The sequence below is a fragment of the Diceros bicornis genome, chromosome 2 (genome assembly GCF_020826845.1).
Source record: "Diceros bicornis minor isolate mBicDic1 chromosome 2, mDicBic1.mat.cur, whole genome shotgun sequence".
Lineage (NCBI taxonomy): Eukaryota > Metazoa > Chordata > Mammalia > Perissodactyla > Rhinocerotidae > Diceros > Diceros bicornis.
Genome location: NC_080741.1, coordinates 41206507 through 41220242, shown reverse-complemented (window position 1 = coordinate 41220242; position 13736 = coordinate 41206507). Strand labels below are relative to the sequence as shown.

The following is a 13736-nucleotide window of genomic DNA, read 5'->3' as shown; positions in this document are numbered from 1 at the left end:
GGCGGAGGAGGCGGCCCCGGCTTGCCTGGACCCGGGGCCCGCCACGGTACCTGCTGCGTGCTGAAGTCCCAGCCCAGGCAGCAGCGGCGAGCGGCGTGTTCGGCCATGGCCGCGGAGGGTCCGGCGGCGCGTGCGTCTGTCCTTCCCGCGGCGTGACTGTCGCCGCGCTCCAACGCCCAGAGACGCTGGGGCCCGCCCCTCGCCCCGCCCGGACGGACTCCTGGACCCGAGGCACAGGCGGGCTCCGGCTCTGGCGCCGCCTGCCGGGGGACCGGGGCGGGGACGCACGTCTGGCCTCGGCCTCGGCCCCGAACCTTTAAAAGACGGGGACCCTCTGCGCAGCCCGCTCCCTCCCAACCCCACCCTACCCTTGCTCCCCATCCTCATGTGCTCTCTGCACAGGCCTTGCCCTAAGGCGGCCTGGCTTCCCTCAAATGACACCTGGGCCACAGGTTTCAGCTTTAAGCCGGCTTGTCCCTGCTTGTCTCTCTGGTGGCTCTGGGCCTAGAGACTCCCCACGGCTGTCTCTTGGATACTGGAGCAGCTGTCCACTCATGGTGGTGACTCGGGGCTCACAGGGAAATGTGCCTTGGGGTTGGATAGGGCTCCAATAGGCCCTGTCTTGACCCAGCAAATCTGAGTGGTTCCCCAGCTCTGCCATGTGCCACATCCCACCTCTGTATTTAGAATCAGAACTCCTCATGCCCCACGGAGGGGCTCATTCGTTCCTGCAGTCAACCAGTGTTGATGGTCTAATGTGTGCCAGGCACAGGGAACGGGGATGAGAGCCAAAATCAGAACCACTCCCTTTCTTCACCGAGCTGAGGACACTTTCTCTTCCCCTCCTTCCACCCGGTCATGTCCTTCTTGTCCCTAGGACTGACTTCTTCCTGGAAGCCCTCCTAACACCCATCTAGCTGAGATGCTTCTCCCAGGAACTTCCCGGCCCATCAGAGCCCCTGATGCAATGGTCTGATTACGTGTCTCTCTCTTGCTGAACTTGAGCTGCTTGGAGCCCAGGTCCTCCTCTTGGCCCAAGATCCCGAGATCAATAGCAGAGCTGGGCCCATAGCCAGTAAATTTGACTCCAGAATCCACGTTTAACTGCTAAACAAGACAATTTGCTGGGCAGCCTTGTGAGAAGGCCCGTGGCAATACAGAAATGTCTCCTGAAGGCCAAGGCCACTGGCTGTTTCTCAAGCTGCCTCACAGGGAGGCCTTGTCTTGTTCAGGGGTGCCTTTCTCTATTGGCTGTGGCACCAACCCCATTCTGGTAACTCATCCTTTCTTTTGATGTAACAGCCGTTTCACAGAGAAGACTGGAGGTCTGAAAGCCCATTTACCTACATCAGGAGACTGCACATCCACAGTTCGATCCATTAGCAAGGAATGAAGACAGAAATCTTAATTCCAAGTTGTCGCTGCCTCTCATGTTGTCCTCTCTGTTGACACTCTGAAAAGGTGTACCCAGAAGCAGAGGGGTGTCTGGGAAACCCTCAGGAAGTGCTGGTGCGTGGCCTGAGGCTGATCCTTTGCTTATTATGCTCAGAGCTGAACTCGAACCTGCCTCCCTGCACAGAATCTGTTCACGAACCCCTGCACTGACTTGGAAACAAAGCAGAACTGCCCTGGAGGTGTCTCTTCACAGTGACCAGGATGCCCCCAGTCCCTAGCAAGGCTCCTTCCCTTATCCAGGCCCTAACTGATACCCCAATCTGAAGGCAAGATGGCCCACAGAAGAGGAGTCACGTGATCATATTTGCATATTAGGAAGCTGGCTCAGGATGCTGTGTGGAGAATATGGGCAAAGGGGAGGAAGGGAAAATGGATTAGAATGTAGTTGCAGGAGGCCTGAAGTAGGGCACAGGTGCTGAGGACGGGGAGAAATAGATGGAATCAAGAGATATTTAGGAGGCTCTGGGGACCTCGTGGACTGAGAGAGCGAGGAGTCAAAGGTAATGCTTTCTGGTTTAGGTGACCTGGTTGGTTAACCGTTGATGCATAACAAAACACCCCTAAACTTGGTGGCTTAGACAACGATCTTTTATTGTCCCTCACATGTCAGCAGGTCAGATGGGGGTCAGCTGATCTAGGCTAGGCTCAGTTAGAGTGGCTCTGCTCCACGTGTTTCTCATCCTGGTCTTCCTGGGACCAACAGGGTACTCCAGGCATGCTTCTTCTCATGAAAGCAGCAGAGCAGACGAGGGCAAGGGCAAACACGTGAGGCTCTGAAGGTCTAGGCTTGGAACTGACATACTGCACTTCTGCTTCTATGCCACTGGCCAAAGTCTCACGACCAGCCTAAAGTCAAGTAGTGGGGATGAGGCCATGGAAGGATGTGGATGCACGAGGGGTGAAGAATTGGGACCACCATTGCAATCTACACAGGCCACTACCAGATGGAGGGTGGTTCCATTCTCTGGGTTAGGAAACATGGGAGCAGAAGAAGACCTGGGGGGAAGATGATGAGCTTGTCATGACGTGGTAGGTTTGCAGTGTCTGTGGGATGTCTGAGCGGAGAAGTTGAACAGGCAGTTGCAGACGTGGCCTCCAGCTCAGGAAGGAGGTCTGGGCTGAAGACAGTGATTTGGGAGTTATCAGTTGCCAATGCGAGTAGGCTAGAATGTGCAGAAATGACTTAGAGTGGGACAGATGGAGACCCCCAAAGGGAACTGCAAAGGATAAGTCAAAGATGCAGGGAGAGACCATGAGAGAGGGGTGTGGTGGAAGCCAGTGGAAGAACCTTCCTGGGAGGTGGGGCTCAACAGTGTCAAATGCTGCATGGAAACCTGTCCTTCAGTTTACCATTGAGGAGGCAGGTCACTGAACCCTCAGCAAGAGCGGACTTGGTGGAGCCCCACAGGCCTTAGTTTTTAAGTACTTTTTTCATTCACCACTGTTTTTATAGTTTATTCATATTATTATATGTATATCTAATTCTGTGGTTCCAAAACTGTGCACGAAGGTGCTCTGGGAAGCTGCAGGGAACCCATATGGGTGCAGCAGGATATCTTTACTTTTCTAGGGAAACACAGTGATACTCAACATCTGTCAGGCACCACGTGAACTGCTAACTTAAGGTAGTTCACAGTTCCAATGTTACACTGTGCTACATTTCTTTCTATGATATAACATCATATCTTTGCAAATCTGCATTTTCAGCAGTCACGGTGGTAAGCAAGTACTGTAGGAAAATCAAGGTGAAACAGAATAAGGACGGCAGTGTCCAACCTGATCCCAGCATTTGAGAAGTTGTTCAGTGCTCAACAGGCACACACATCCTCTTAGTAATTCTGGTTATTTAAGAAAGAAATGAAATATTTTATCCTCCAATTTATGTGTATTGTTTTCTTCAAACAACTACTGAGTTGTTAAGACATAAATATATATTAAGCTGCTTGATCCTAACCACTTAGTAAACAGGACTGTTAGCAGTTTCTTTTGGCCTAGGAGCACTGTGAAAAATTGTTGAGAGTCTAAGGGTGCCGTGATATGCGAACATTTGGGAACTCCTGATTTAGTTGGTTGCTTCTAACTCTCCATCATATTCATTGGTGTGCTGGACCCACATTTTACTGTCCAGGCTGCCCGAGGGACACCCGAGTGGACTCCAGTTCCCCACTAATGCAAACAGCACTGCACGGAATGTCCTCATCCATGGCTCTATGGACCTGTGTGAGGGAATTTTTCTGGGTTTTACATTCAAGAGTAGGTTTACACTACATGTGCATAACTAGTTTCATCAGAGTGCCGGATTACTCCTGAGGATGGCTGTCCTGTCTACACTCTGACCTGGAAAGCACAAGGGTACCTCTATCCCCACATCCTATATACAGTACTCAACATTTCCATCCTTTTAATTTTTGCCAGTCTAATAGGGGACGAGTGATTTCTCTTTCTTGTTTCAATGTGCATTTCTCTCATTATTGATGAATTGGAGCATCTCTTCATGTAGCCATTTGGGATTTCTCATTCAGTGAATTCCTTTCTTATGTCCTTTGCCCATTTTTCAGTTGGGAATTTTTGTCTTTTTCTTATGGATTTGCAGGAATTTCTTATAGTTCAAAGTATAAGTTCCCTGTCAGTTTTAGATGTTGAAAATATCTTCTCCCAATATGTCATTTATCTGCTAACTTTGTCCAACTTGCCCTTTGTGGACTGAAATCTTGAATTTGAATATGACAAATTCCATCAGTTTTTCTCCTTATTGTCTAAGCTTTTTGATCTTGTTTAAGTGTTTCCCACTCCCAGGCCGCAAAGCTACTATTTGACATTTTCTACAAAGATATTAGCGTACATTTCTTCTATTAGCAGGGTCTTTGATGGAATCATTTTCTTCTTTGAATTGGGTGTTTGTCAGCTGAATAAATTACATCAAGACACAGAAGTCAGTGAAAACTAATCCATCCAAGGGTAAGCACTAGATGTAAGCTTTTAAAAGAAAAAACTTTTCATTTAGTAAATATAATAATGAAAACTTACTGTAAAATAGGAAAATGGAGACAAACAAAAATTCAGTTCTGGGCCAGCCCCGTGGCTTAGCGGTTAAGTGCGCGCACCCCGCTGCTGGCGGCCCGGGTTCAGATCCCGGGTGCGCATGGACGCACCGCTTCTCCGGCCATGCTGAGGCCACGTCCCACATACAGCAACTAGAAGGATGTACAACTATGACATACAACTATCTACTGGGGCTTTGGGGGAAACATAAATAAATAAAATAAAAAAAAAAAAATTCAGTTCTTATACTCTGGTCTCCAGTGAAACACCACCAAAATATCTCTTCATTCTTTGAAGTTTGCAGCCCCAACATGGATTTTTCTCAAAGTAAACATGGATTTTTCCCAAAATAAACCTTTTTCTTTGAGAAAAGTCCTGAAGAAAATATGCTTTCTTCATAAAGATGCATTGTTTTTAAATTCCAGTATGTTATATTCTGTTCACGTAAAAACAGCAGACTTGTTTTTATCCCACTCAGCCTAAAGCTGTGTTCATTAGTACTGATAACTATTGAAACCAACCAGGCTTATATATTTTTTTCTAAGTTAGTAGTTTTAAGAGTGAAACATTAGGGGGCTGGCCTGGTGGCACAAGCAGTTAAGTGCGCGCGCTCCACTGTGGCCACCCGGGGTATGCCAATTCGGATCCGGTCGCGCACCGACGCACCTCTTGTCAGGCCATGCTGTGGCAGTGTCCCATATAAAGTGGAGGAATACGGGCATGGATGTTAGCCCAGGGCCAGTCTTCCTCAGCAAAAAAGAGAAGGATTGGTGGGGCCGGCCCGGTGGCGCAAGCGGTTAAGTGCGCGCGCTCCGCTGCAGCGGCCCGGGGTTCGCTGGTTCGGATCCCGGGCGCGCACCGACGCACTGCTTGGCAAGCCATGTTGTGGCGGTGTCCCACATAAAGTGGAGGAAGATGGGCACGGATGTTAGCCCAGGGCCGTCTTCCTCAGCAAAAAAAACAGGAGGATTGGTGGATGTTAGCACAGGGCTGATCTCCTCACAAAAAAAAAAAAAAAAAAAAGAGAAGGATTGGCATTGGATGTTAGCTCAGGGCTGGTCCTCCTCACAAAAGAAAAGAGTGAAAAGTTAGGAATATATTGGTAGGGGCCGGCCCTGTGGCTTAGCAGTTAAGTGCATGTGCTCCACTACTGGCAGCCCAGGTTCGGATCCCGGGCGCGCACCGTCGCACGGCTTGTCTGGCCATGCTGAGGTGGCGTCCCACATGCAGCAACTAGAGGGATGTGCAACTATGAGGTACAACTATCTACTGGGGCTTTGGGAAGAAAAGGAAAAAAAACAAAAAACAGGAAGAGGATTGGCAATAGATGTTAGCTCAGGGCTGGTCTTCCTCAGCAAAAAGAGGAGGATTAACATGGATGTTAGCTCAGGGCTGATCTTCCTCACAAAAAAAAAAAAAAAGGAATATATTGTTAGCTTTAAGATCTATACCTTCCACTTCTAAGACAAGATAAAAATCACTGAATCAAAAATAATCGGAAATTATTATCCCTAATTTGGGAATAAAATAGAAAAATCAATTAAAATTCAGATTCACTAATTTATTACATCTGTCTGAAATTTTATAGAAAATTCATCTTGGGATATGTTAGAAATTAAATCATTTTCTGTCTGTTCTCTCTCAAAGGTGGGACAAATTCTTTGTAAGATCAGCGGGAAGCTGTTATGAGTGGAAATAAATGTTCTAAACTATTACCCTTAGCGGGGGACCGTCACACAGATTTGTTTGTCCAAGTTTGAGGGGGAGGGGTGGTTCCTGCCTCCAGTTAAATAAGTAACTCATGCAGCTGAGGTTAAGAGTTTTTTAAAGCTGATTTTGTGTTTATGCCTGGAGAGAACTTGATGGACTTTGACATTTAAGCAAACAGATTCTAAACAACACTGAGGAGAAAAGTGCTTATTTTCACCATTTTGGCAAGCCATGTTGTGGTGGTGTCCCACATAAAGTGGAGGAAGATGGGCACGGATGTTAGCCCAGGGCCGTCTTCCTCAGCAAAAAAAACAGGAGGATTGGTGGATGTTAGCACAGGGCTGTGTGAATATGCCTGCTGTTTCTGTGTTTGTACTCACCTTAGAAGCAAACTCGATTTAGGAAAATTAAATGTTGGTGTGGATATCTTCCATTTTTTTGGTTTTACTGCATTCACCCCATGGGATCTGTTTTTCCCCCAATCCATGAGCATGTGAGGCAGATAATTAAACCCAGTAGTTCCATATACATGAAAGAAAGGTCTGGAAAGATACACTCCAAGTTATTAACAATCATCTGTCCAAGAGGGATTTAGAAACTAGTGGTTAGGGGGTGACATTTGCATTTTAATTAAGTCTGTATTTTGAACTTTTAACTTTTGGACTAAAAGAATAAAGAAAAAGAAAACAAGCAAACAAAGTAGCAATAATGGTGGGGGAGGAATCTCAAGCTGCTTAGGACTTTTAAATCATTCTCTTAAACAATTAGTGGGTTAAAGAGAAAATCAAAATACAATACACTATTTGAAAAGCAGGAAAATGAAAACATCTTTATCAGAACCTTTGGGATATACTCAGAGTAAGTGCATATTCTTGAATACTTTCCTTAAAGAGTGAAAAGAAATTAACCAACCCCATGTAGTGAGTGGAATTGTGTACTCCAAAAATATATGCTCAAATTCTAACTCCCAGTACCCTGTGAATGTGACCTTATTTGGAAATAAGGTCTTTACAGATGTAATCAAATTAAGATGAGATCATACTGGATTAGGGTGGGCCCTAATCCAATGACTGGTGTCCTTGTAAGAAGAGGGAAATTTGGGCACAGACACAGACACATAGGGGAGAAGTCCATGAGAAGTTGGAAGCAGAGATTGGAATGAAGCATCTATAAGCCAAGAAATCCCAAGGATTGCGGGCAACCACCAGAAGCAAGAAGAGGCAGGGAAAGATTCTTCCCTAGATCCTCCAGAGGGAGGACAGCCCTGTAATTATCTTGATTTCAGACTTCTAGCCTCCAAAACTGTGAAAGAGTAAATTTACATTTTAAGCCACCAGGTTGGTGGTACTTTTTTTCAGTAGCCCTGGGAAACTAAAACACCCCATAATTGAGGAGGTTAGAAAAAAAGGAAAACATGAGGCTGCAAGAAAGCAGAAAGAAGGAACAAAAGGACAAAAGCAACGAGAAAACAGTAAATACACAAAAAGATAAATAATCCAAGGGCTAGTTTTGAAGCCAGAGAAAAAGACAAACCTCTTGAAAAAAAACATCATCAGAAACTGAAAAAAAAAAACCCGTCATGAAGAGATAAAACCACAACGTTGAACCAGGCCCTGCTGTCACAGCACTCAGGCCTCGTCACCAGGTAGGTCTTCAGAGGGAGCAAGAACAGCTGCTGGCCTCCAGTAGGGTTGCAGAATCCAGTCTAAAGTGACGCTGACCTCAGACATCCAGGACACAGCCACCAGGTCCTGTCAAGGCTCAGAACAGTGGGGCAGCTCCCTGAGGCTACCCCGTCTCCACACGGGACCCTGGGTCCAATGTGAGGACTTGTCCTTCACCTCTTCATCCAGGACATGTTTTAAAGCATCCAAATGGATGAGAGAGATGAACAGAAGAGCCAGCGTCCCTTCTTCAGAGGGAGTGTCAGTGGCTGAGGATAAAAGGAAACTATTGAAAGACTTGAGCAAGGAAACGACGTGGCCAGGTTTTGCCTTTTTTTTTTTTTTTTTTTGCTGAGGAAGATTAGCCCTGAGCTAACATCTGTGCCAATCTTCCTCTATTTTGTCTGTAGATCACTGCCACAGCATGGCTTGACAAGTGGTGTAGGTCCACACTCAGGATCTGGGCCCGCCGAAGTGGAGTGCACTGGACTTAACCATTACGCTATGGGTCTAGCCCCTGCTTTTTAATCTTTTTTTAACTGGGAATTTATTTTGAAAAATGAAACTAAAATTGTGAAAATATATTAATGTTACAATATTTAACAACATATAATTGTATACATGTGCTAATTCTTATAATAAATGTAAAGTGTGAATCAAATGTCGATTTTGCTGGCCTAAATTTTCTGAAAAAATGTAGAATAGAAAACAACACTTTACATTTGATGTTTGCTGCACAATTATAAAGAGGGTTAGTTTGGCAAAAAATCTTTGTTTTCACAAGTAGTGCTTAGTGTTATTCAAATCATTCTCTCTTTTTTACATCATTAAAATTTTAAAACCTTTTTAAAGGAGAACTTTGAAAATCCATGAAAGTAGATAGAATGGTATAATGAGCCCTCATGGACCCATCACCCAGCTCCAAAATCATCAACTCATGGCCCATCCTGCCCCATCCACAGTCCCACACCCATCCATCTCCCCCGTTCTATTATTATTTTGAAGTAATTTCCAGATGTCATGCCATTTCATCAGTATGTATCTTTTTTAAAAAAGGACCTTTTAAAAAAACAACCACAAGACCATTGTGAAACCTAAAAGAAAATTTAAAATAATTTCTTAGTATTATCAAGTCAGTATTCAAATTTCCATTGTCTCATTAAATGCTGTAAATATTTGTTTGAATCTGGATCCAAAAATGTCCACACATTTGATCAGCTGGTACACATTTTAAGTCCCCCTTAATCTGTAGGTTCCCCTTCTTTTCTTTTTTTTTTTCCTTTGGGAATTATTTGTTGCAGAAAATGAGTTGTTTGTTCCATAGGGTTTCTTACAATACGGATTTTGCTGAATGCACCCCTGGGGTGCCATTTAACATGTTCCCCTGTCCCCTAGATTTCCTGTAAACTGATACTTGTACACCTAGAGGCTTGATCATAAGGAGGCAGCAACAAGAAGGGAAGAACAGATCAGAACCAAATGATATTTTGGGAGGAAGAATCAACAGGTCTTGGAGACTGCGTGTGGAAACACGAGGGGGAGGAAGATGCTAAATTGAGCTTCACTCACCCTCGCTCTCAGTTTCAGGGGTAAAGGTGTCCCATGCTTTGGGGATGGCATCTCTTCTCACGTTGCTCCATCAAAGATCTTTCTTGTCTCGTCAACAACTTTATTTGATGTTGAGCTCTTAACATCTCTTAGTGAAGTTTTGTAACCCTTTCTGAGGTCTCCATCTTTGTGCCTTGGAATTTGAAGGCCTCGTCTCATATTCTATGCTCTTCCAGAAGTTCCCTAATAAAGACACTACTTGGTGTGGACATCTGGTAAAAGGCGAACTCCTTAGTCTGGGTGTCAGCTTGGGCCTGGACATGGAAAAGGAGGCTTGCCTCCTTGGCTAGCACGCTCCCAAGAACTTCATAAGCAACGTGTGAATTTGGACTGAAAACCTGCTTGGAGACCGGCTAGTTCTATCATTCATTTTATTTCTTCATAGAGTTTTAAAAATGTTCTGCATGGACCTTCATATTGTCTGCAACAATAATGATAATTTTTTAACACCCTGCCCAATCCTTATACTTGTATTTCTTTTTCTTGTCTCACTGCACTGGCTTGGATGTCTGGAACTTGCTGAATAGAAGTAGTGAGAGCACAGACTTTCTTGTACCCAATCTCAAAGAAAATACTTTCAAATTTTAACATTAAGTATAATCTTTGCTGTACAATTTTATATAGATGCTGTATTATTCAGGATTTTCCAGAGAAACAGAACAAATAGGCTATATATAGATCTATGTAAGGGAAGATTTATTATAGGAATTGGCTCATGCAATTTTGGAGGACGGAAGTCACACAATCTGCTGTCTGCAAACTGGAGAACCAGGAAAGCCTGTGATGTAACGCAGTCCAAGTCTGGAGGCCTGAGAATTGAGGAGCTGATGATGTAAGTCCCATCTGAGTCTGAAAGTCCGAGAACCCACGTGCCAATTTCAGGGGGCAGGATAAGACTGATGTCTCAGCTCAAGCAGGGAGTGAATTTGCCCTTCCTCTGCCTTCTTGTTCTATTCAAGTGCTCATTGGATTGGGCGATGCCCACCCACATTGGGGAGGGCCATCTGCTTTACTCATTTCACCAATTCACATGCTAATCTCTTCCGGAAACACCCTCACAGACACACCCAGAAATAATGTCTTACCAGCTATCTGGGCATCCTTTAGTCCAGTCAAGCTGACACATAAAATTAACCATCACAGATGCCCTTTATTAAGTTAAAGAAATTCTCTCACATTTTTGAGTTTTTGCTAAGAGTTTTAAAAAATTAATGTACATTGAATTTTTAAATGATAATTTTAAAATATGTTAATGTGGTCAAATATATTAATCTATTTTGTAATGTTAAGCCAACCTTGCATTTCAGGAATAAACAACCTGGTCAAATTGTACTTTCATTTTATTATATTTTGCTGGATTTTGTTTGTAATATGTAGCTTAAGATTTTTACATCTATATTCATGAATGAGATTGACATGCAATTTTCCTTTTTTAAACTGTCCTAATCTGTGTGTGTGTTTTAATCAAGGTTTTGCAAGCCTCAAAAATTAGTTCAGAAGTATTTTCTCTTTTACTATCTTCTGGAAAATTTGTGTAAGTTTGGATTACATATTCCTTGACTAGTGGAACTTACCTTTTTGTCCTCTTGCCTTAAAATTTTTTTTTTGCTGGGGAATATTCACCCTGAGCTGGCATCTGTTGCCAATCTTCCTCTATTTTGTATGTGGGTCGCAGCCACAACATGGCCACCAATGAGTTGTGTAAGTCTGCACCCGGGAACTGAACCAGGGCCACCAAAGCAGAGCACATTGAACTTAACCACTAGGCCACAGGATCAGCGCCCACCCAAAATTTTTTTTTAACATTTCTCCTCTTTGAGAATAGCTTTAATGTCTTTGTAAACATCATGCATATATATATTTTAAAATTCCAACAGTACAGAAAAATACAAATGAGGCAAATTTTTAAATATTTCCTTAAAACCTTCTATCCAGTGGAAATCACTCAACATTTTGATGAACACCCCTCTGTGTGTAAATAAACGTCTAAATTTTATATAACTGGATATATTACACATGGTTCTGTAAACTGCTTGCTTCCCACAACATTATGTCACAAACATCTTTTCATGTCAGTAAATATAAAGCTTTACCATAAATTGTATTGATTACTTAGTCTAAACAGTCTCCTAGTGATGACTTAAAGGTTGTTTTCAAAAAATTTGTCTATTTTGAACGTTAACAAAGCTGCAGTGAACATCCTTGTGTACACGTATTTTTATATTTGGGTAATTATCTCCTTTGGGTAAATCCTAGAAGGGGGATTACTGAGTCGAGGAGTAGACAGGTTTTACATATTGGTACATATTGCCAAACTCCCCTCCAGAAATGCTGCACAATTTGCATTAGTACCCACTGTGCAGGAGAGCACCTTGCTCTCTGTTTCTTCACCAGTCTGCCTTCCGCTAACTTTTCTTTTTAAAAAGTTAATGTCCTTATTGATATTGTCGGGGGAAGAGGGAGAATCTCCCTCTGCCCTTTCTCTTAAGGCTCTTCTGGCTGGCCAAATAATCAACAAGACAGGTTAGCAGGAGAAAATAATATCAAGTTTAATAACACGTATACATGGGAGAAAGCAGGGACACTGCGTTTCTCCACACAATAGCAGAAATTCTCGTCTTAAATATCTTTTTCAGCCAATGACAAAGGAGGATTTTGGCGGTAGGGGGAGTCAGTTACAGGAGATTACCACTAAAGCATAGTAAACAAGAGTAAGGTTTATTATGTAGCTCAAGGCCTCGCCTTCCACATTGATAAGTCACTAGAAATGAGCTCATCCCCCTCTCTTCTCCAAACAGAGAGGGAGATACCTTTACAAATGGAGATTTCCCTTATAAATGTAAATGATTGTCTGGCAACTCTTCGCAGGGTCATCCAGAGAATGTGGCCAGAGAGACAGAACTTCTGATAAGAGGGGCTTGTTGGTGCCTTTCCTATTGTAACATTTACCCTACGTTATCTTTACAGCCATCATGATAGATCTGTTCCAGGAAGGAGCTACCATGTCAAATTCTTTAGGCAGTTAGTGGGGGAGGTCAAATGTCCTCAGAGAAAACAACCAAGGTAAAGAGATAGATTTCAGGGTGGCCAAATCTTGATCTCCCACAATATATAAGTCACATACCATACAATTAACCTATTTAGAGTATACAATTCAATGGTTTTTAGTATATTCACAGAGTTGTGCAACTATCACCACAACCACTTTTAGGACATTTTCATTACTCCCAAAAGAAATCCCATTCTCTACTCTTTCCCATTTCTCCCCAAACCCCGGCCCCAGGCAACCACTAATCTACATTCTGTCTCTATGGATTTGCCTATTCTGGGCATCTCAAATAAATGGAATCATGCATCATGCGGCCTTTTGTCACTGATTTATTTCGCTTAGCATACTGTTTTCAAGATTCATCCATGTTGTAGCATGCATAAGTACTTCCTTTTTTTTTGGCCAAACAATATTCTATCATATGGATATACCACATTTTATTTATCCATTCATCAGCTGATGGCATTTGGGTTGTTTCCACTTTTAGACTCTTATAAATAATGATGCTATGGACATTCCTGTACAAGTATTTCTGTGGATGTATGTTTTCACTTCTCTTGGGTATACGCCTAGGAGGGGAATTGCTGGGCCATATGATAATTCCACGTTTGACATTTATTTCTGGGCCCCATTCCCAGAATTTCTGATTCAGTATGTCTGGGTGGGGCTCTGCATTACAGTAGCCACTAGCTACAAGTGGCTATTTAAATTTAATTTAACTTTAAACAAAATTAAAAATTCAGTTCCTCAGTCATGTTATCCACATTTCAAGTGCTTAGTAGCCACACGTGGCTAGTGGCTACTATATTCGACAGCCTAGATATAAAACATTGCTCAGAAGCTTCTATTAAACAGGACTGGTCTACTTGAAATGGTCTAGGAGGCACAGCCTTAAATCTTTCCAAGGTCTTAATAAAGGGTCTTACAGCTGGTTGCATTCTTGACTTGCTCTTGACCCTAAGGCCCAGGAATCTGTATTTCCAACAGGAGCCTTGGGTAAATTTGTTGAGCTAGGGCCACAGACTAGTGTTTGGGAGCCATGTGTCCAAGTCCCATCCTGTTGGGCCGAAGTTACACCTCGGCCCCTAACTGATGTCCTCACACCCGTTTGTGCTCCCCAGCCCACCTCCCCACAGCAGCCAGTGACCTCTGAGGAAGGCAAAGCTGATTTGGACTTTCTCCTGCTTAAAGCCCATCAGAGGCTCCTC

The 13736-nt window shown here is 43.5% G+C and overlaps 1 protein-coding gene across 8 annotated transcripts in view; it reads right to left on the bottom strand.

The window, feature by feature from the left end:
* Nucleotides 1–142, bottom strand: part of XYLB (xylulokinase) — a 49302-nt gene extending 49160 nt beyond the window's left edge. For all 8 annotated transcript variants that reach the window (XR_009222136.1, XM_058555231.1, XM_058555271.1 and 5 more), the window contains exon 1: nt 51–142. Coding sequence is in view for 7 of the 8 variants with exons in the window: in XM_058555231.1 (XP_058411214.1) it covers nt 51–107 (57 nt within the window). In the remaining variant the exon portion in view is untranslated. The remainder of the gene's footprint in view (nt 1–50) is intronic.
* Nucleotides 143–13736: the final 13594 nt, after the last annotated feature.